The sequence below is a fragment of the Moschus berezovskii genome, chromosome 5 (genome assembly GCF_049115385.1).
Source record: "Moschus berezovskii isolate FMDL1 chromosome 5, NW_MosBer_1.0, whole genome shotgun sequence".
Taxonomy (NCBI): domain Eukaryota; kingdom Metazoa; phylum Chordata; class Mammalia; order Artiodactyla; family Moschidae; genus Moschus; species Moschus berezovskii.
This window is the reverse complement of record NC_142464.1, coordinates 126,648,990-126,672,433: the sequence shown is the minus strand read 5'-3', so window position 1 is coordinate 126,672,433 and position 23,444 is coordinate 126,648,990. Positions and strand designations below refer to the sequence as shown.

The 23,444-nt window shown below is 56.8% G+C and overlaps 1 protein-coding gene across 1 annotated transcript in view; it reads right to left on the bottom strand.

Annotated features, from left to right (window-relative positions):
* Positions 1-224: 224 nt before the first annotated feature.
* CPLX1 (complexin 1) overlaps positions 225-23,444 on the bottom strand; it is a 39,791-nt gene continuing 16,571 nt past the window's right edge. Inside the window, exons 3-4 of the mRNA XM_055435235.2 lie at positions 7,515-7,690; positions 225-1,864 (exon numbers count right to left, since the gene is read on the bottom strand). Coding sequence (XP_055291210.1) covers positions 1,667-1,864; positions 7,515-7,690 — 374 coding nt within the window. The 3' untranslated portion in view covers positions 225-1,666. The remainder of the gene's footprint in view (positions 1,865-7,514; positions 7,691-23,444) is intronic.

Here is a 23,444-nt window from a genome sequence, read left to right as displayed (position 1 = left end):
CTGGGAGGACCTCAAGGAGAAAGGGTCGGATGTGTGCGTCCAGGGCAGCAGGAGCTCCTGCCTTGGCGTCAGCGAAAGGAAAAGGTGCTCCCATCTGGCAGGGCACGGGTTCAAGCCACAGAGCCCAAAGAGAGCTCGGCAGCTGGCCGGGCGCTGCCCTCCCGCCAGGACCCCGCCCCCATCGCCTCCCAGGGAACGGACCCCAAAGGCAGTGACCAAAGACGTGAAATCACTGTGGAGTTTATTGGCTGTGATTCCATCCGGAGAGAACACAGGCAGCGGCCCCGACATGCAGGAGGAGGCGCAGGCGTCGGGACAGACGGACAGAGAACATCCAAGGCTACACTAAGCTCGGCGCTGGGGCGCCCCACGCGCTGAGGATGGGATGCGAGTTTCTACCAAACGACACCCGGTCTGCTCAGAGCTGGCTTTTTAAAGTGTGGAAACAGGCTTTAAAAAAAGACAAGGAACCCGGAGGGGTCGGGGCGCAGGGTGGACGGCGGGGGACAAAGGGCGCCAGGGGTCAGTATTGCCGTCTAGTCATATGGCTTCTCTAAGGAGCGGGGGAGAGCCGCGCCCCTGGCCCGGACACTGGACAGGATGAAAATTTATGTGGACAGTAAGGGCCCTAGGGATACAGGTGACAAGCTTTCTGTCAAGATAAAAACTCCTCACAGACAGAAGACCTCATTTACCTGAGATTCAACATATTGTGATGCAAATTAAACAAGGGGGGCGGGGGAGCGCTGGGAGGCCCACGGCTGGGCTGGCGGCTGGGACGCCCCTTCGAGGGCCTGCAGGGCAGAGGCGGCTGAGGGTCGGGGCTGGTCTTCCGGGCCACACACTCCGGCCGGCGCGCAGCGCTCGGCCCCCGGGCTGCCTCTCGGTTCTGAGTGGAGGTGCGGGTGTTCAGAGGCTGCGGGCACCCCCACCCCCAGCAGCCTGGGAGGGACAGGAGGCGCCGGCCTGGGAAAGGGATGGGTTCGCTGGGCCCGCGGACTCGGGGTCGGGGGCGGGGTAGGGAAAGGTCAGAGAGGGTCCTCCCAAGCCTATTGCTTTGCCTCCCTTCGCGAGAACCGGCCGGAAGCTCAGCCTTCCAGAGGCGGCGGCCGGGGACAGAGGGTGGATGAAGGCGAGGGTGCGGCGCCAGGTCACCAGGACAGGCAGGCTCAGCAACCCAAGCGTGGCGCGGCGTCCAGGCCGAGCCCTGCGCGGGGAGCCCCGCACCCCCTACCCCCGCCCTGGCTCACAACAGCACCCCTACTATGGCTGTGCTCCTGGGTTGGGCCCGACAGGCGTCCACCAACTCGGACCCTTTCGGTGGCCCTGGCCGTGTGCCCTGCTGGGTGGGCGGTGAGGGGCGGAGCGAGAAGGGCTTCGGGGTCTGGGGGCGAGTCCAGCCCACCCGCTGCCCGAAGAGCGGGGGGCTGCCCCCCGAGGTCTCCGGCACAGAAGGCAGCGGCCGTGGGGGGCCGGTTCTGGGAGCGGGCGGGCTGCGAGGTGGGCGGAGGCTCCCGAGGCGCGAGGGGGCGACGGGGCGGATGGACCTGGGGCTATGGCTTATATCGGCGTGGGGGGCTGCGCGCTGCTCCCGGCGGCTCTTCGGGGGCCTCGCGGAGGGCGGGACCGGGGTGGGCGCGGGGCGGGCTGCTGTTCAGCCCGGGCGCTACTTCTTGAAAATGTCCTGCAGCGGCCCGGGCAGGTACTTGATGACCGTGTCCAGGATGCTCTCGTCCTCCTCCTCCGCCGCGTCCCCGCAGCCCGGCGGGATGGCCTTCTTGGGCCTCGTCAGGCTGCCCTCCGAGTTGGCCTCCAGGGCGGCCTGCGCCTCGGCCTCGCGCTCCTCCTTCTTCTTGATGCCGTACTGCGGGGAGGGCGGCGGGTCAGCGCGCGGGCCCCGCCCTGCCCGGGAGGGCGCCTGTCGGGGCGAGGACGCCGCCGGCCCGGGCCCCGCCCTCCTGCGGCCCCGCCTCCCGGGGTCAGCCCTGCCCCACGCGGCCCAGATCCTCCTCCGGTGACATGAAGCCACACTTATGCCAAGTATCCTCGCATGCCGCCAAGGCCCTCCAGCCCCCGGAGGGGCACTCTGTGTGCCCCGCGTCCCGCAGTCACTTCCAGGTGGGTGTCCCAGATCCCTGCCTAGGTGTGCCCTCAGCAACGCCCCTGAGCACGGCCGAGCGCCCCCAGTTCTGGTTTGCTGCGTATCTCTCTGTCCCCAACCCTTCCCCAAATCTCCCCTCAGACTGAAAGGCGTCCCCCCAAACTCATGTCACCTGGAACCTCAGCATGTGACCTTGTTTGGAAACAGGGTCTCTGCAGGTATAATTAAGCTAAGAATAGAGAGGAGACCTCCCTGCGCTCTAAATCCAGAGCTTCTTTGTAAAAGAAAAGAACACGCAGAGTAGAAAAAAACGTAAAAGCTTGGGAACCACCTTGCCACCAGCCAAGGACACAAACAATGCCAGAAGCCCCCAGAAACTAGGAGAGGGGATTCTCGCCTACAGGTTTCAGAGGGAGAACAGTCCTGCCAACATCTTGATTTGGGACTTTTAGCCTCCAGAACCAAGAAAATTAATTTCTAGGAGACTAACACCTCACCCCAAGGCCCCTCAGCACCCTCAGCAGCCCTCCTGGACCAACAAAGCCCTGAAGCCTGTGGTCAGGAGGCCACGAGACCAGGGGAAGACTTCCTGCCTTAGGGCTGGTGGGACCAGGTGGGGCCACGCTGGCCTGACGGGTGGGGGACAGAGTTCAGGACCCACCCCAGCTGGGGAGGGCGTGCCCCTTGGTCAGGTCTGAGGTTCTGGGTTACGCAATACGGAATGTCCGGAAGCAGGCAAAAAAGAGAGTGTGCCAGGAAGCACGCCGCCCAGGGCTGCTGCCCGGGAGGGGCCCCCAGGCCTGTTCATCTCTCCTCACCAGCCCCTCCTGAAGGAAGCGGCGGGCTGTCACTGGTGCTGCCGGCAGTGGAGGGGGCACTGGTCCTCCAAGAAGACCCTTCGCTCTGCTTCCAGGTTAGGGGGTGGCTGTGTCCCACCCCCAAGCTTGCTCTGCACCCATCTCCTCCCTCGAGGCTGTGGGGGGGCAAGAGCTCTTCAGCAGAGTCTGAGAGGAGGAATCCAGGCTCCCGGCCACAGTGACCAGACCACAGCGTGGGGCCCCTGGGCACTGAGGAAGGAGGGGTAAGGGGTCTGGCCACTCTCCTCAGCAGGGGCCCCAGTGGTCTGAAGGCCCCTCTGCGCCCTGGGAGTCAGAAGCTTTTGGGAAGGGTCTCTGGGGTGGGGGGAGGGCTCAGAGCAACTGACCAAGAGGGCCTCCCCACCAAGCGTGGACACCAGGTCAGCCCAAGGCAGAGTGCGCCGAGCCAGCCAGACTGCAGCCACTCCAGGGGCACAGCCCTCTTCCTGGGTCACCACAGAAGGCCGCACCCTGACTTGGGGGGAGGGACGTGCAGGGTGGAGAGACACACTGCCAGGAATTAGGTCAGACCAGAGAGAGCTTCCCTCCAGCCAGAGGCACAGAGCCCAGCAGCTCCCGCAGCCACAGGACGTCTGTCCCCAGCTGGGGCGCAGGTCTGTGCGCTGGACCCAGGAGGCCATGGTGGCCAAAGCCCCACACACACTCAGCAAAGGTGCACACACACGCTCAGAAGAACACGTGGTGCTGGCGGAACAGGCGGGTGACAAACGGACACACACATAAGGGCAGGAACACATGGTATATGGTCAGGCAGGGGGTCAGGGAGGGGCCTGTGTCACGGTCGTCCCCTCTAGGGTTCAGGAAGGAGACCCTGGGCCCCAAGCCAGTCCCTCCACTGAGGCGAAAAGCCATTCTGAGCCTTAGCCACTCTGGGCAAACCTGAGGGCCACTTTACTCTTTAGGGTCACTCCCAGAGCCTGGCTTTGATGTGGTCTGGCCTGTCTGAAACCCCACCCCTCCCCCAGTCCCCCCATCCCAACCCCCTCCCTCCTCCTCAACCACTGAGACAGTACCACTGAGGCCCGGAGGGAGCCCAGGCTGCCAGCGCCCTGGGCAGAGCGGTGCTCCCTGACGGCGAGAGTCAGCGCTGCGCCCAGCACCTGTTATTCTCAGCACAAACCTGGGCCATGGGGGCCGGGTCGGCTAGGACCCGCCAGCCCAGCGCAGGCTGGAGGGTGGTTCTGGCTCAGAGTCGCTGGACGCGGGTGGCTGGAAGCACCAAACCCGGCAGTGCGGTGTAAACCAGAAGGCAGGGGTGCAGACCAGGCAGCGGGGACCAGATGACACAGGTCTCCCCCGACCTGGACCCGCGCGGTGCGTCATGACGTCACGACGCGCGGTGCGGGGCGGCACCGCCCACCAGCCCGCAGAGGCAAGGAGCCCCGAATGCAGGTGAGGTTCCCCAGGGAGCCGGGGTACTTGGCCTGGCCTGACTCCTGGCCTCAGTGTGAGGGACCGTCACCCTCTTCCTTGACCAATCTCATGAGGTCGGGGGTGGGGGCATGGAGCACCGCTCGGGGCACCCCACCCCAGACACCAGGAAGGGGCTGCAGGAAGTGGGACTGGGGCCTGGGGGCCAGCGAGGGCCATTGGGGGAGCCACTGCTAAAGGTCAGGCGTCCCACCTGTGGGGAGCAGGAAGGCGGGAGGGGGTCACCTTGGAAGGCCGGGCAGGGCCAGAGGACATGATGGGGGGCTTCGTCAGTGGGTAGGGGGCTCCAGGCACTGAGCTCATGGTCAGGACGTCTTGGGAGAGAGGGCAGTGGTGGCCACCACCCTAGGTGGCCGGGGCAGCCTGTCCTCCCACGGCCTTGCTGTCCACCTCTGGGGTCTTGGGGGCAGGGCGGGCTCCTCTCTGTTGCTCTGGAGGCTCCTTGGAGGAGGTGACCAATTCTTCGAGACCAATACTGAGGCTGTGAGGACCTGGGGCTCTGGGGCAACACCCAGAGTGCGTCAGACCCTGAGCTGCCTCCGACCAGTGAATGGGGGTGCTCACCATCAGCCTGTCTCCCCTGCACACCCCCAGGCCTGGCCCCCACCTGTCAGACTCAGCTGCGTGTGTTGGTATGCTCCCCAACACACTATACCTTCCTTGCAGGCTGCCCCACAGGACCAAGCCCTGGCCCCCTAGTTCCGCCTAATCCTCTGACCGCAGAAGCTGTGCTTGGGCTGGTAAGGAAACTGCGGCCCCAGCCGCTGCGTGGGGTGGGGCCTGGCTCTGACCCCTGCTCCGGCAACTGAACTCAGCAGACACCATCATGCCCCGTGGGTGGGTGAGACCAGACCCTGAACGTGCCCAGGAAGGAGGCCTGGGCCGGGCGGGGAGACCGGCCGCTGTGGCTGATGGAGCCATGGTGGGTCAGGGGACTGCCAGGGTCCAGGAGCGACCTGGGGTTTGTGGAGGCAGTTCAGAAGCAAAGGCACTCAGCCCACCCAAGGGGGTCCCAGATGGGGGCGATGCTTGTCTGGGGAAGCACAACCACTGGCCAAGCGACCCCCAGGGCACCAGGCTAGGGGGCCTTGGGGCTCTGCCAAAGGCTGCAGCCTTCCACGTGGTCGCCCTGGAAGCCGGGGTCCTGAGGGCAGCGTGAGGGTCGCCCTGCCCCCCGGCCTCCCATGGAGCCGCCCTCGGTTCCCTGAGGAAAGAAAGGACCCTGGAGCTGTTGCCTGTTCACTCACTCACTCTTTGCTCAGCATACAAGGGCCAAGTGCAGTCAAAGTTCCTGCCCTCCCTGCAGGGGATGGACAGTGAACAGCAAACCAGTAAAAAGGTGTGTCAGATGAAGGTTGGCTTCTCAGGTGGCTCAGTGGTAAAGAATCTGCCTGCCAAAGCAGGAGGACACGGGAGACTGAGGTTGATCCCTGGGTTGGGAAGATCCCTGGTGGAGGAAAAGGCAACCCACTCTAGTATTCTTGCCTGGAGAATCCCATGGACAGAGGAGCCTGGCGGGGTCACAGAGAGTTGGACACAACTGAGGGAGCAGGCATGCACCCAGATGAAGGCAGGTGCGGAGCAAAGTAAGGCAGGAGAGGAGTGCGGAGGGGACGGGGAGGCGGAGCCTCAGGGAGCCCCGGAGGGCAGCAGCCAAGCAAAGGCCCTGGGGCAGTGGGAGCCCTGAGGGGCAGTGTCGCCACGCCCCTGGGGCTGGGGCCAGTTTGAGGAGGGAAGGGGCAGTTGGGACTTCCTATTAAAGGCAGCCTGAGTGGGCTGTCTCCCTACCTTCTGACCCCTCCCCGCCCATGGCTGCCTCCCTCTCTGCCGTCTGTGTTCTTCCTGGCTCTTCCCCAAACGACTCTGAAGGTCTTGAGGTTGGTCCTGGGGGTGAGGGTCTCATGAGCTGCCGACGCAGCACAATCAACTTGAACTTTCTGCCCAGAAAGGTGTCCAGTGACCAGTGATGGGACACCAGGGTGCACCCCACATCCCCATCAACGTGGGGGACCCCTCATGGGCCCGGAGACCTGCAGGCACCCACCTGTGTCCTCACCGCAGCTCCTGTGTCAGGCCCAGGCAGGTGGGAGCGGCCTGGGAACTCTAGGGCTGGGACTGTGGGGACACCCTCTGCAGGACCCCTCTGCCTGCTCCCGGCCCCCTTCCACAGGCTTCATCCAGTGTCTGGAAACACTTCCCCCAAGGCCCAAAGATGGGAGTGTCAGGGTGGGGGCAGGACAGAACTGAGTCCCCCTCCCGGGTCTCTGGGTGGAGGGGCCTGGCCCGTGTGGGGCCAAGAGTGGCGCGCAGCACCTAAGACGCTGTGGCCCATGGGAGGCCATGTGGTTCAGGACACCGTGGGGCCCTGGGGAGGGCCCTTCCTTCTCCACCTGGCCCGCAGGCCGGCCCACCCTGAAGGAGGCAGGAGCAGCCGCCCCATGCCGCCCTTCTGGCCCACGAGCTGGCTGGGTACCCGAGGGTGGCCGGTGGACAGGCCCCTGGGGCCCTCAGCTGACAGCCTCACACGTCCGCCCCTGCTCTGGCCTCAGGTCCCTGCCGGGTGTGTGCTCATGCCCTGCACACAGAGGAAGGTGCCAGAAGGTTCTGGAAAGATGGCCTCCAGCTCCTAGCCCACCCCCAGCCAGCCCACACAGCCACAGACCTGCCCCCCAACACCCTGTCATTCTTCTCGGGGGCCTGAGGCCCACCCAGGTGTGGTCAGGGGCATCCTCCAGCCCAGGATGATTCACCCACCCGCGGCCCGCCCCAGGGCCAGCCCATGGCTGCCCTGCCCCTCCTCTCTAGAAGGGCCTGCCCTCCACGTCCGTGGGGGCAGCCACGGGAGCTTGTCCTACAGAAGCCAGCACCCCAGCCCAGGATCCTGGGAGGATGGGGTCCAGCCCCTGCCACTGGGGCCAGAAGGACTCGGGCCACAGGGCAAGCCCCAGGCCCGGGGAGCGTGGGCAGATGTGCAGGCAGGGGCGCAGGGTCTCACCCGCCCGCCCCGCTCCCCGCGGGTCCCTCCCCGAGGTCAGTGCTGCGAGCCCCCCCACAGGCAGCACCCCCAGCCCAGCCCGACCCCGCCCGCGTGCCGCCGCGCCCACCTTGTCGCGGATGCCCTGCCGCACGGCCTCGCGCTCCGCCTCCATCTTGGCGTACTTGGCCTTGCGCTCCTCCTCCGCCTGGCGCAGCGCCTCCTGCCGCTCCTCCTCCTTCTTGGCGGCGTCAGGGTCCTTCTCCTCGTCGCCCCCAAGCATCTTGCCCATGTCCTTGGTGGCCCCTGGGCACAGGAAGGCAGGAGTCGGGCCAGGCCTGCCTTCCCCTTGCCCTGCCCTGCCGGCCTCTCCGGTCCGGCAGGGCGGCGGCCTCCCTTGTAGGTCGGAGGAGGCCATGTCTGTCGGGGTGCAACTCCACGGCAGTACCTGCAGGCCTCTGCTGCGGTTATGTGTGTGGGTGTGGCTGTGTGTGTGGTTTTGTGTATGTGGTTGTTTGTGTGCCTGTGGGCGGTTGTTGTCTGTGTCTGCATGTAGTTGTGTGTGTGTGTCTCTGGCTTTGTGTGTGATAGTGTTTGTGTGCCTGTGGTGGTTATGTGTGTCTGTGTGTGGTTGTGTGTGGGTGGGTGGCTGTGTGTGTGCACGATTGTGTTTCTGTGTCTGCGTGTGGTTGTGTGTGGTGGGGGTCGGCTCTGTGTATGGGGGTGGCTGTGTGTGTCTCTGTGTGTGGTTGTGTGTGTCTGTGTGTGGGGGTGGCTGTGTGTGCACGATTGTGTGTGTGTCTGTGTGTGGTTGTATGTGTGCCGGTGTCTGTGGTTGTGTGTGTGTGATTGTGCTTGTGTGTCAGTGTGTGGTTGTATGTGTGGTGTGTCTGTGTGTGGGTGTGTGTGGTGGGGGGGTGGCTCTGTATGTGGGGGCGGTTGTGTGTGTCTGTTGGTGGCTCTGTGTGTGTCTGTGTGGTTGTATGGTGTGTGTGCTGTCTGGGTCCTGGGTGGAGCTGGTGGGGTGGCTGAGTGTGTGGCTGTGTGGCAGGGCGGGGGCGGCCCTGGCCCAGAACTGCTGGCGGCCGCTCGTGGCAGCCCCAAGGCCCTAATTTGTCTGCCTCGCCAGCCGCCACTTTCCTCATGAGCGCCTGATTCACAGGCGACAACAAACACCTCCTCAGATGCCCCTGTGGCTCGGCCCCGGGACAGAGACGTGTAATTACAGCTGCAGCACCCCCGACGCAGGGGCACTGCCGGGAGAGGGCACAGCAGTCAGCGCTGCAGCTCAGCTGGCCTCAGGCCGGGCGGCCGGCCCTGCAGGAGTGCCCTGCACACTGCACGCTGCCGGCAGGCGCGAGCCCCGCGTGTTCCCTGGGAACCAGCCCGCGTTCCGACGGGTCCCTGGCCCGGGTTGTCTGGTCTCTGCCGGGCCCACTCTGTCCTCTCATCCCGGGATGGTGCCTCCCAGGCGTGGCCAGAGGCTGGCTTAGTCCACACCCCGGGAATGGGGGGGGTCGGACTCCGCCACCCCCCACCCGTATCCAGAGGTGTCCCCCGCTGCCCTGTCCTGCCCTCTCTGATTCAGCCTGCTGTCTTGAAGCTCCAGGGCGCTGTCCTGGGTGCGGGGGCTCCTGTTCTGCTCCAAGGCTGCACAGGTCCATGTAGCTCAGAACCGGGAGAGACTGGCCTGCGGACACCCACAGGTCTCCACCCCCGCCCCTTTGGGCAAAAGGAGCCTGGTGGTGGGAAGGGGGCAGCGGCCCATTGAGTGCTTTGAGCTGAAATCTAGACGTCTATCGGGCTAGCCTTCCCAGCTGCTGAGACTACTGCCAGGTCACGGGGTCGCCGTGGGGGCAGGGAGACCACCTGGCTGGGGCTCGGCCGATGGTACAACTCCAGATGCGGACAGAAACCAGGAGCCTCATGTCAGTTTCCACCCACGTCTGCAAAATTCTGCAAAGGAGACTGTCTGCGGGTGGCTGGAGGGAAACTGGGTCAGAAGTGGAGCTGCAGACTCGCCGTTCTCGGCTCCTAGGACAGGCGGCCGGGATCTTTCCGCCTTGCGGTCTTTCATCCCCAACAGGCAGTGCTGCTGGGGGCGGAGGGGAGGGTCTGGGCAGGAGAGCCCTGACCCCTGTGCAGCTGCAACCTTCCCAGCCTCGCGGCAGAGGGGCCACCCACAGCATTGCTGGGCGGCTTTTACACAAATCTCCCGTCTTGACCGAGCTCATTCACGCTAAAGTGAGAGTGACTGATAGCTCTCTCTCCTGCATGGAAAGGACTGGCATCGAGGGCAGAGGTGTGTGAACAATCTCGTCCGCATCTCTCTTCCAACGGAAAGCGCGTGGAGGCTGCGGTGGGGGCTGGAGGGGCCACGCTGACTGGGTGATTTGGGTCCCCAAACCTGCTCTTCCAACGCACTGTGCGCGCTCTAGGCCTAGTGATCATACAGGCATTTACTGAGCACCAGCTGTGTGCTGAGCTCTGCACACCAGGCGAACTAGCCCTGCCCCCACTGGAGCTCTGGGCTGGTCCACCCCACCTGCCTGGGAGGCAGAGAAGGCTAAGGGGAGCGACTCCAGCAAACCAAGGGTGCTCCAGGAGGCTGGTGGCCTCTCCCAGGCCGGGGACAGCAGACCAGAGGTCACCCCACCGTGGTGAGACCACTCCAGCACCGATGCCAGGCCCTCCCTGTGCTCTCTGCCCGTGTCCCGATCCTGCCTCCATGTGGCGCCTGCATGCAGCCTTGACAGCGTTTGCAGGTGAGCTGTCCCACGCGGTTGCACTCAAGGCCCAGACAGCTGCAGCCCGAGCCTCCCAAATCGAGGCCTTGCTGGCCACGTAGGGGTGAGGGGTGCAGGAGCCGACGCCATCCATCCCTCACTTGTTGAGCCTCGGTTGCCTGGGTGACTCGGCAGGGGAGTGCCAGGGCGGGGGTAGCCGATCCCACCCCTCCTCGACCATCAGGTAAGGCCCCGGGGACGACTTCAGTGCAGGATGAGGTGTGGGCACTTTTCTCCGCTGGAGCAGGTCCCATGCTTGGGTGGACAGGTTATGCACACACCCAATGACTACGGCGAGCTCTCTAGAACAGTGTTCACAAAGGCCCTGGCCAGGAGACACCTCGAGGGAGAAGCAGGAGGTGGTGGGACGCCCCACCCAGTGGGCCATGTGGGGGGACACAGCTCGGTGCTACAGGGGAAGGAGGCCAAGTGACCCAAGTGGACAGGCCACCTGCAGACACAGACACACGGACGCGGGCCCTGCACACGTTGCCAGTGACGGAGGGCCTCAGAGCCCTGAGAAGAGAGCCCTGGTTCCCGGGGTGAATGAGCTCTTCTGGAGAAGCATGAGCCTGGATTCACAAAACACCACAGATTTTTATTAGTTATCAGTCTGAATATCCACCCAAAATAAAAGGGCAAAGATAAACAGCCCTCCCTACCCTCAATCAGTTTTGTGATCCCACACAGCATGCGCTGTTACCTAAAGCGACCTGATATGCTTTTTGGCTTCTTTATTGTCAGCCTCTGCCCACAGAAGGTCGGTGCCAGGAGAGCAGGGGTCCTGACCAGCACGCGGCTATCCTCCCTACGACTGGAACAGCGCCAGACACAAGGCAGGTGCTCACCGAATACTTGGAAAATAACGAGTTTTAAACATTTAACAGCTATGCCTCATGTACTCAGCCACAAACAAAACTTTAGCAAACCCTTCAGCTAGCATCATGGTCCATGTGAAATACTGAATCCTTGCCTCAGCTCACTAATAAGCAAAGGACATCACAGTCCCCTTGTCCTGGAGGGCCTGGCCGTTGGACCAAGACAAGAAAAGACACAGAGGCGTAAAGACTGAAAAGGAAGAAGTGAAACTGTCTTTGTTAAGAAATAACATGATCTGTGTGGAAAAGTTGAAGGAGTCTGCAAAACCATGCTAGAACGAAAAAGTGGTTCTAGCAAGCTCACAAGATTAATAAACAACAAACAAATGGGTTGCTGTGTATCAGCAGCTAACAAGTGGGAAAAGAAGTTTGAAAAACAATTCCATTAGCAGTACTGAGAAAAACATAAAATATCTATGACTATATTTTTAATAGATGTGGAAGCCTGTTTTACCTAAGACTACAGGATTGTTGAGAGAAATTTAAAAAGGCCTAAATGAATAGAGAGAGACCATATTCATGGGCTCAGGTCACTATGATGTCAATTTTCCCTGGATTGATCTGTGGATTAAATGCAATCCCAAGCAAAATGCAAATAGGCTTTTTGAGCAAATCTACCAGCTGATTCTAAACTTTATATGGAAATGGCAAAAGATCTAGAATAGACAAAACAGTTTTGCAAAAGAACAACTTTAGAGGACCTACACTTCCTGTTTCCAAGGTCTACTGTAATCAAGAAAGTGTGATATTGACAGGAAGCTGGACGTGCGGACCCGTGGAACAGGACAGATGGTCCAGAAACAAACCCACTTGTGTATGTTCAGGTGAGTTTCTGCCAAAGCCACGAGGGCGATTCGGCGAAGAAAGGCCGGTCTCTTCACAGCAGCCCTGAAAGAGTGCGGTGCCCCTGCGGCCACAGAAATGCGCTCCAGCCGCAGCTGACGCGGGCTCGGCAACAGACCTGGCAGAGAAGGTGGGAGGGCAGCACCTCAAGGAGGAAGCGTGAGAGGGGAATCTCTGTGACTTTGGCTTAGGCAGAAATTTCTTACACAAGTGACAAAAAAGCGTAAGCCTTAAAAGGAAAAAATGATGGATTGGACCTCAACAAAAAACTTCTGCTCATAAGACACTGTTAAAGAAAAAAGGCAAGGCTGAGAGAATATATTTGCAGACCATTGGTCTGATAAAGCCTTATACCGAGTAAAGAACTCTTACGATCCAAGGATAAGGACACGGACCACCTGATTTTAAAAACGACAACAGATCTGAGTAGACACTTTACCCAAGAAGAGATGCAGACGGCAAGGAAGTGCCTGGAAAGACGTGCTCCGCAAAGAGCCAACCAACAGGCTGCAAACTGAGCTCAGCAGCGAGGCCTGCAGGCGCCCACTCGAGTGTCCCGGGCTGAGCACGGCAGGTGCCGGGAGGCCAGGGAGGAGCCGGGACCCGAGCCCGCCACCGGTGGGCTGCTGCTGGTGTGGCAGCTGGAAGTTGGGCTGTTTCCTACAAGTAAACGCGCATCGCCCACATGACCCAGCAATCCCGCTCCTTGGCGTTTGCCCAGAGAAGCAGAGAAGTAGGTTCACATGTGCATGCGGCCTGATCTGCATGAGCCCAGACGAGAGGCCCCTCAACACCTGTCAGCAGGTGAATGGACACGGAGGCCAGGCTGTCCGTCCGGGGACACGGAGGTTCTCGCCACATGGAGGACTCTCACAACCTTTATGGAGTGCGAACAGCCAGGCACAAGTTATACGATTTCACTTATATAAACAGAAGTGCAAACTGGTATATGGTGACCACAAGTGCATCACGGTTCCTGGGCCCAGGGCTGGAGTGGGGGCTGCAAAGGAACATGCCATAGTCAGAACCCAGGGAACCACACGGTCCCGGGCAGTGCTCAGCCGGTGTCAACCACGTCACAACCAAAGTGAGGTAAAACCCTGACAAATGACCAACGGGAGCTGGTACACAGAACATCTTCCCCAGCCATCACCCAATCAGATTACAAATACTAAAAAGATGACCAGACCCATAACTTTGTAAATTTGAGTTTTAGAAATATGTACTTAATCAACCCTTAAGTTGGAGAGGAAATAAAAACTGAAATTGTGAAAACTCTTAGAAAGCAAAGAAAAATAAGCACTTTCTGTCTAAACTTAGGATCCATGGCTAAAACTGTTTTTGGAGGAAAAACTATAACCTTTAATTTTAAAGATGAAAAAGAGAAAGTTTAGGAATTTCATTATTACCTTTAAATAATTGAAACAATAAACAAACCAAAATAAGACAGGATTAATAAAAACAGTAGCTGTAACTACAGAAGAAAACAAACAAGGTGAGTGGGTAACCCTGCTCCCATGAAATCAGCAGCGTGGACACAGGCCACCTGTAAACGGTCAGCGTTGTTTTGAAGGGTTGCCCGAGTCTCAGAGGAGATGAACCAAGGAGTACTGCACTATAAAAAGAGATGGGATCCTCTCTCTCTCCTTGCCCACCTCTTTCGCCAGTGATCCGATCATGTAAGTAAGTGTTAGTCGCTCAGTCGTGCTCGACTCTTTGCAACCCCACGGACTGCAGCCCACCAGGCTCCTCTGTCCATGAGATTTTCCAGGCAAGGATGCTGGAGTGGGTTGCCATTTCCTTCTCCAGGGGCTCCCCCCAACCCAGGGATCAAACCCAGGTCTCCTGTACTGCAGGCAGATACCGACTGGGCTGCAAGGGAAGCCCAAAGAAGCTCATGACACGCCAGCGAAAACCCACCAACACCAATCACAGAAAGTGGCAGAATGCTAAGTGCAATATTTATGGATGAAAATTAATTTAAAGCTTCGTCTCATACTATCAGAAACAAGCTGGAAACATCAATGGGGACAGTGGTCTACTTACAGTAATTATAAACATAAACAACACCTGGAATATGTTTTACAGGGAACTCTATGGTGGGCTTCCCTGGTGGAGCAGTAGATAAGAACCTGCGTGCCACGCAGGAGACATGGGTTTGATCCCCGATCCTGGGAGATCCCACAGGCCACAGAGCAACTCAGGCCGAGAGCCACCGTGAGAGCCACCATGAGAAGCCACCTCGAGAAGTTCGTGTGCTGCAGTGACGAGGTGCCCCCGCTTGCCGCAGCTAGAGAAGCCCACACGTCAAAGGAGACCCAGCCCAGCCAAAGACAAATAAAGATAAAAAGAGAAGGAAATCTATGGCTCCCGCGCCTCCCTAAAGGTGACGGCTAGGCACGGATGCTCAAGACCCTGGGGGCCCCAGGGAAGGCGCGTCAGGAGGGCCGGGTCCTCCCGAGTCCGCGCAGGACTCTGTGCGGCCTGCTCACGCTGCCACGGAAACGCCACAGTCTTCCTCCCTTGGGGGTCGGCACGAAGTGAAGCTTCATGCAGCAGATCGGACGTCAGAGGAGAGCTGATCCATGATGGAAACCGTCTCTTCCATGGTCCCGGGGACAGCGAGGAGGCCACTGACTGGAGACACTTTAAGTGGGGAGCCCAGGAAGGTGCCCCAGGGTCTGTGGGAGGCGTGCTCCTGGCGGCGCAGGCCGAAGGCAAACTCTTAAGCCCCTTCAGGGCCTGCCCGCCCGCCTACTCGCTGGCCTCCTCCTACCTCCTCCCAACAAGCCGCATCCCTCCCTGGGGAGCCACTGCCTGTGGCTGCTGACTAGCTGGTTTGTTTCGGCCGCAGCCCCCACAGACGGTGGGACACGAGGCTCCATCTCGGGCGCACAGCCACGCAGGCCCGGTGACCCGTGTCAGGGGTCCCAGGGGCCTGCGAGCGGGAGGAGCCCCATGCACTACGAGGGCCCGGTGCAGACGAGGAGAAAAAGGCCTATGTGTGGCTTTAGACACTTCTTCATTGATTGTCTAAAGACAGAAAAAGAAGGATAGGTTACAAACCAGGTTCACACCAAACCAAAATCCTCAACAAGCAAACAAAAACCAGCCCGTGTTTCTTCCAGACTCGTGGAATGTTCCCCAAGGGCAGCGGATGTTCGTCCATGCCACGATGAGCCACTGCCTCACACAACTGCAGTGGCTGTTATTTTAAACACACACCAAACCCGAACCACCCCAGGAAGCAGCGAGCGTTGGCCGGGACCTGCAGCACCTGGGCCCTGAGCACCGCTGGTGGGCGGGAAGCGGGAAGCGGAACAGCTGCTGGAGAGCAGGGCGGAGCATCCTCAAAGAGTAAACGCAGAGCTGCCACAGGGCGAAGCAAAGCCCCTTCAGGGTTTAAACCCAGAAGAGCTGAAGGCAGGAGATGCACGCGCCCTGCTCGCAGCAGCAGCGTCACAGCAACCAAAGGTGGACCGGACGGAGCGCCCATCCGCAGGTGAGGGGCGAACACAGCGTGGTCCATCGGCACAGTGGACACTGTTCACCCCTAAACAGGGATGAGAGTCCGCCACACATTACAGCGCAATGCACCTTAAAGACATCGTGCTGAAGGAAACACACCAGATACAGAGGAACAGAGCCTGCCTGATTCCACTTATACAAGGGCCCTAAAGCAGACAAAGTCACAGAGACAGGAAGGAGAGCGGGGTGCCGGGGGCTGGGGGACGGGCAGTCAGTGTTCAATGAGGACAGAGGTCAGTTTGGGGAGATGGAGAAGTTCCGGAGTGGATGGCGGTGATGGCTGCACGGCAACGGGGATGTAGTTAATGCCACTGAAGTGTGCGCTTAAGAATAGCCAAAATGGCAGAGTTTATGTGGTGTATGTTTACCACGAGAAAAAAGAAGTATAAATTTAAATTGATTCATGATCCCACATCTCAAAAGGAATATCAGGCTGCAGAGGCAACCAGAACACAATTTCAGAGTATTAACAGGAATGACGCTGAGCATCTGAAGGCCTCGGGCAAACAGCAGGAGCAGCAGGGAACCTGGAGCAGGTCCCCCACCCTGCAGACCCTCCCCCACCCTGCAGACCTGCGCCCTCAGAGCCCTCCCCCGCCGTACACGTGGGTCTCTCTAAGCGCAAGCGCAGGTGAAGTCACAGCCACTGTGTTCTGGGAGCTGGAGGGGGAGGTGGGGGTCTAGTGAGACCTGTGGGGCAGCCCCCTGCACCCGCCTCTGGACTACACTGGGGCAGGCGAGCGAAAGCAGGGGCCCTGGCCTGAGGACGAGGAGCTTCAGACGCGGGTGTGGCCCTGGCAGAAAGGCTGCAGATGGGAGGACACTAGAGCCGTCAAATGATACCTTTACCCTCTGCCTGCACACGACAAAACCTGAACGAAGTAGTCTTTTCAAGAAATGTCAAAATCTGAGAACCATGTCTAAGAATTCACAGATGGATTCTTTCAGTCAAGAAGCAGATCATTCCGATATTTGGACTGTTCTTGGAAGGGAAAAAAAAAAAAAGAGGGAAATCCTCCCAGTTATTTTTGTGAAATCAGCACAAGAATGACGCCAAAAAAAGTCGGCCGAGTGGGGCCGGGCTCCCACGCGAACAGCTAAGAGACAGGAGGCAAGTTTGGCACTTCTCACAGAATTCTGCAGGAAGGGTTCATCTTGGGGAATAAAAGGTGGTCTGATCACTGTAGGTATGTGTGGATGCTGTCCGGACCCCCTGCGCTAACAGAGCAGCAGGGATCTCGGGCTCTTCCCAGGCCCCCCCACCCCAGACCTGGGGTCCTGGCACCAACCCGCCTGGGCTGAAGGGCCTCCTCCCTGCAGCCGTGAGGACAAGGGACTGAAGCTGCCATTGTGCCCGTCACTGCCAGCACCCCAGGCCTGCCCATAGCCCCATCAGGAGCTCAGGCGCCTCGGTCCACATGAGTACCATCCCAATGGCAGCCATCCTCGGTAACACAGCCCATTTTGTAACAGCTTAATGGAAGTGCAGTGGGCATTCTCAACCACGAAATCTGACAAACACATCCATTAACCCATCACACAGTCAGGATGCAACACACGTCCACCCCCTCAGGTTCCTGGTGGCCCCATGTAAGTCCTCTCACCAAACCACCCACAGACGACCAGACAACTGACTCCTTTCTCTGCCTGCCCGTCTCCACGTGTCCCACAGAGAGGCAGCCGCAGGACAGGTGGTGATCGTGGGGAGGGCGGGGCACCAAAGGGATGCTTTGCTGGCCGTCTGCCCTTCCTCGCCCTTCGGGGCTGAGAGGATGAGCACTGAGGCATGTCCACCACCAGGTGACAGACACGGGGTTACCTCCATTTGGTCTTTGTGGCTAAAGACACAAGAACAAGTCTCTGTGGGCGCCTGCACGCTCATGTCTCGTGCATGGACACCCAGGAGTGGACACTGAATTGTATGGCTAATGGAGTTCTGCTTTTCAGGAACTGCAAACTGTTTCCCAAAGCAGTTGTATCATGTTACACGCCCACCAATGTGTCCGAGGGCTCCCACTTCTCTGCGTGCCCACCTTCATGGCTCCCACCTGTCCCTGTGGGTCCAACCATCCTGGGGGCCATGACGCGGCCACTGCGTTTCCCTCCTGACCACAGACATGAGCACCTTCTCATGCGCTAGTACCTTATTTGGTGGAATCCCTATTGAAACCACTTGCATACCTTCAAAAATAAACTTTCCATTTTGGAACAAACTCAGACTTACAGAAAAATTATGAAGGCAGCACAGAGTCCCCATATGCCCCCCACAGCAGGAGACAATGGCTGCCTTTACTGTTCACACGTGACGTTCAACTGGCCCACCTGCCACAATCAATAAACATTCTTAACTGATTTCTGAGATGTCCACGTGAGGCCCACTTTCTGGGCCAGGACCTCGTCCAGGGACCGCATACAATAGCCATCATGTCTCCTTAGGCTCCTCTAGGCTGTGTTCAGTTGCTAAGTCGTGTCCGACTCTGGGACCCTGTGCACTACAGCGTGCCAGGCTCCCCTGTCCTCCAGTGTCTCCCAGAGTGTGCGCAAACTCATGTCCGTTGCATCAGTGATGCCATCCAACCATGTCATCCCCTGTCGTCCCCTTCTCCCGCCTTCAACCTTTCCCAGCATCAGGGTCTTTTCTAATGAGTCAGTTCTTCCCATCAGGTGGCCAAAGTATTGAAGCTTCGGCTTCAACATCAGTCCTTCCAATGAACACCCAGGATTGATCTCCTCTAGAATGGACTGGTTGGATCTCCTTGCAGTCCAAGGGACTCTCACGTCTTCTGCAGCACCACAGTTCAAAAGCATCAGTTCTTCGGCGATCAGCTTTCTTCACGGTCCAACTCTCATACCCATACATGACCACAGGAAAAACCATAGCCTTGAGTACACGGACCTTTGTGGGCAAAGTGACGTGTCTGCTTTTTAATGCACTGTGTGTCATAGCTTTTCTTCAAGAGGAATGAGCGTCCTTTAATCTCACGGCTGCGTCACCATCTGCAGTGATTTTGGAGCCGAGAAAACAAAGTCTCTCCCTGTCTCCGTTGCCTCCCCTTCTATCTGCCGTGGGACTGGATGGGACCGGATGGGACCGGATGGGACCGGCTGGGACTGGATGGGACCGGATGGGACCAGATGCCATGATCTTAGTTCTCTGAATGTTTCATTTTAAGACAGCTTTTCTCTCTCCTCTTTAATCCTCATCAAGAGGCTCTTTAGTTCCTCTTCGCTTTCTACCATAAGGGTGGTGTATCTGCGTATCTGAGGTTGTTGATATTTCTCCCAGCAATCTTGACTCCAGCTTGTGATTCCTCCAGCCTGGCAATTCGTATGACGTCCTCTGCATAGAAGTTAAATAAGCAAGGTGACAACATATAGCCTTGACGTACTCCCTTCCCAATTTTGAACCAGTCCATTGTTCTAACTGTGCTGCTTGACGTGCATGCAGGTTTCTCAAGAGACAGGTAAGGTGGTCTGATATTTCATCTCTTTAAGAATTTTCCAGTTTGTTGCGATCCACACAGTCAAAGGCTTTAGCACAGTCAATGAAGCAGAAGCAGGTGTTTTTCGGGAATTCCTTTGCTTTCTCCATGATCCAATGAATGTTGGCAATTTGATGTCTGGTTCCTCTGCTTTTTCTCAATCCAGCCCGAACATCTGCAAGTTCTCAGTTCACATACTGCTGAAGCCTAACTTGAAGGATTCTGAGAATTACTTTGCTAGCAATGTGAAATAAGCACAATTGTGTGGTAGTTTGAGCGTTCTTTGGCATTGCATTTCTTTGGGATTAGAATGAAAACTGACCTTTTCCAGTCCTGTGGCCACTGCTGAGTGTTCCAAATTTGCTGGCATATTGAGTGCAGCTCTTTCACAGCATCATCTTTTAGGATTTGAAATAGCTGGAATTTCATCACCTCCACTAGCTTTGTAGTAATGTTTCCGAAGGCCCTCTTGACTTCATACTCAAGGATGTCTGGCTCTCAGCGAGTGACCACACCATCATGGTTATCCTGTGATTAAGACCTTTCTTGTATGGTTCTTACCACCGCTTCTTAATCTCTTCTGCTTCCATCAGGTCCGTGCTGTCTCTGTCCTTCACTGTGCCCACCCTTGATGTGCTCAGTTTTCTTGAAGAGCTCGCCAGTCTTTCCCTTTCTATTCTATTCCCTTATTTCTCTGCACTGTTGCTTCAAGAAGGCCTTCTTACCCCTTCTCGCTGTCCCCTGGGGTTCTGTATTCAGATGAGAGCATCTTTCCTTTCCTCCTTTGCCTCTCGTCTCTCTTCTTTTCTCAGCTGTTTGTAAGGCCTCCTCAGACGCCACTTTGCCTGCTTTCATTCTTTCTCTTGCGATGGTTCGGCCACTGTCTCCTGTACAGTGTCACACACATTTCTGTCCATAGTTCTTCAGGCATCAGGTCTAATCCCCTGGATCTATTTTTCACCTTCACTGCATAATCATACGGAGATTGATTTAGGTCATACATGAATGGCCTAGTGGTTTCCCCTATTTTTTTCAATTTAAACCTGAATTTTGCAATGAGTTCATGATCTGAGCCACAGTCAGCTCCAGGGCTTGTTTTTGCTGACTGTATAAACTTCTCCATCTTTGGCTACGAAGAACATCATTCTGATTTCGGTACTGAATGTCTCGTAATGTCCATGTGCAGAGTCATCTCTTGGGTTGTGAGAAAATAGTATTTGCTATGACCAGCATGTTCTCTTGACAAAGCTCTTTTAGCCTTTGCCCTGATTCATTTTATACTCCCAGGTCAAGCTTGCCTATTACTCAGGCGTCTCTTGACTTCCTACTTTTGCATTCCAACCCCATATGATGAAAAACACATCTTTTTTTCAGTGTTAATTTAGAAGGTGTTGTAGTTCTTCATGCATGCATGCATGTTAAGTCACTTCAGTCACGTCACACTCTGAGACCCCATGGACTACAGCCTGCCAGGGTCCTCTGTCCATCGGGGAGACACGCAGGTCCTCATAGAACTGTTCAACTTCAGCTACGTCAGCATCGATGGTTGGGGCGTAGCCTTGGATTACTGTGGTGTTGAATGGCTTGCCTTGGAAACAAACTGAGATCATTCTGTCATTTTTGAGGCTGCACCCAAGTACTGCATTTCAGACTCTTGACTATGAGGGCTACTCCATTTCTTCTGAGGGATTCTTGCCCACAGGAGTAGGTATTAATATAATGGTCATCTGAATTAAATTTGCCTATTCCCATCCATTTTAGTTCACTGATTTCTAAAATGTCAGTGTTCGCTCTTGCCATCTCCTGCCTGACCACGTCCAATTTATCTTGATTCATGGACCTAACATGGCTTTCCTGTTGGCTCATATGGTAAAGAATCCACCTGCAAAGAAGGAGTTGCAGGTTCGGTCCTTGGGTCAGGAAGATCCCCTGGAGAAGGGAATGGCTACCCACTCCAGTATTCTTGCCTGGAGAATCCCATGGACAGAGGAGGCGAGCCTGGCTGGCTACAGTCCATGGGGTCGCAAAGAGCTGGACATGACTGAGCGACTGAACATGCAGACACACACATGGACACAGCATTCCAGTTCTTATGTGGAGAAAAGGTGTAGAAGGGTGTGCGCTCATCTTCTCCCGTGAGAACTCAAAAATTACAACTCGCTGCTGAACACTGTCGACAGGAAAATGCTGGATCCCACCAAAAAGAAACTCCAAATCCAAGGGCAAAGGAGAAACCCCAGCAAGATGGTAGGAGGGGTGAAATCACGTTAAGAATCAAACTCCACACCAACCAGAGATGCCCAGAGGGGTCAAACAAACCTGCACACCAGGGCCCAGAGACCCACAGAGACTGAACACAGCTGTGTGTGGGTGTCTCCTGCGGAGGTGCAGGTCAGCAGTGGCCTGCGCAGGGGCAGGGGCTCTGGGTGCGGCAGACCTGGGAGTGGCGTAAGCCCTCTTGGAGGAGGTCACCATCAACTCCACCATAAAGCCGCCAGAACTCACACAGGACGGGGACACAGACTCTTGGAGGGCACCACAGAGCCTGTGCACCAGGACCCAGGAGAAAGCAGTGGCCCCACAGGAGACTCACCCAGACTTGCCCGGGAGTGTCCAGGAGTCTCTGGCAGAGGCGTGGGCTGGCGGCGGCCTGCTGCAGGGCCAGGGCACTGAGTGCAGCAGCGCACGGGGCCTTTGAAGGCGCCGTTACCTTCATCACCTCCACCGCAGTCTGGCCTCAGGTCAAACAACAGGGAGGGAACACAGCCCCTCATCAGCACATCAACAGAAACTGGACTAAGGATTCACTGAGCGCGGCCCCGCCCATCAGAGCAAGACCCAGGTCCCCCTCAGTCTCTCCCATCAGGAAGCTTCCGTAAGCCTCTTATCCTCACCCATCAGAGGGCAGGATGAAAACCACAGTCACAGAAAACTGACCAGTCTGACCTCATGGACCACGGCCTTGTCTGACTCAGTGAAACTATGGGCCGTGCTGTGTAGGGCCCCCCAAGACAGACGGGTCCTGGTGGAGAGTTCTGATAAAATGTGGTCCACTGGAGAAGGGAATGGCAAACCGTGTCGGCATTCTTGCCTTGAGAACCCCATGGGCAGTATGAAAAGGCAAAAAGACCATTCAGGTACGACCTAAATCAAATCCCTTACGATTATACAGTGGAAGTGACAAATACATTCAAGAGATTAGATCTGATAGACAGAGTGCCTGAAAAACTATGGATGGAGGTTTGTGACGTTGTATGGGAGGCAGGGATCAAGACCACCCCCAAGAAAAACAAATGCAAAAAAACAAAATGGCTGTCTGAGGAGGCCTTAAAAATAGCTGAGAAAAGAAGAGACGCTAAAGGCAAAGGAGAAAGGAAGGATATATCCATCTGAATGCAGAATTCCATAGAATAGCAAGGAGAGAGAAGAAAGCCTTCCTCAGGAATCAGTGCAAAGAAAAAGAGGAAAACAATAGAATGGGAAAGACTAGAGATCTCTTCAGGAAAATTAGAGATACCAAGGGAACATTTCATGCAAAGATGGGCTCGATAAAGGACAGAAATGGTGTGGACCGAACAGAAGCAGAGGATATTAAGAAGAGGTGGCAAGAATACACAGGAGAACTGTACAAAAAAGATCTTCATGACCCAGATAATCACGATGGTGTGATCACTCACCTAGAGCCAGACATCGTGGAATGTGAGGTCAACTCAGCCTTAGGAAGAATTACTATGAACAAAGCTAGTGGAGGTGATGGAATTCAGTTGAGCTATTTCAAATCCTGAAAGATGATGCTGTGAAAGTGCTACACCCAATATGCCAGCAAATTTGGAAAACTCAGCAATGAAAAGGTCAGTTTTCATTTCAATCCCAAAGAAAAGCAATGCCAAAGAATGTTCAAACTACCACACAATTGCACTCATCTCACACACTAGCAAAGTAATGCTCAAAATTCTCCAAGCCAGGCTTCAACAGTACATGAACCGTGAACTTCCAGATGTTCAAGCTGGATTTTAAAAAGGCAGAGGAACCAGAGATCAAATTGCCAGCATCCTTTGGACCATAGAAAAAGCAAGAGAGTTCCAGAAAAACATTTCTGCTTTATTGATTATGCCAAAGCCTTTGACTGTGTAGATCAAAACAAAATGTGGAAAATTCTTCAAGAGTTGGGAATACCAGACCACCTGACCTGCCTTCTGAGAAATCTGTGTGCAGGTCAAGAAGCAACAGTTACAAGTGGACGTGGAACCACAGACGGGTTCAAATTGGGAAAGTACATCAAGGTTGTATATTGTCTCCCTGCTTGTTTAACTTATATGCACAGTACATCATGGAAAATGCCGGGCTGGATGATGCACAAACTGGAATCGAGATTGCCGGGAGAAATACCAATAACCTCAGATACGCAGATGACACCACCCTTATGGCAGAAAGCGAAGAAGAACCAAAGAGCCTCTTGATGAAAGTGAAAGAGGAGAGTGAAAAGGTTGGCTTGAAACTCAACATTCAGAAAACTAAGATCATGGCATCCGGTCCCATCACT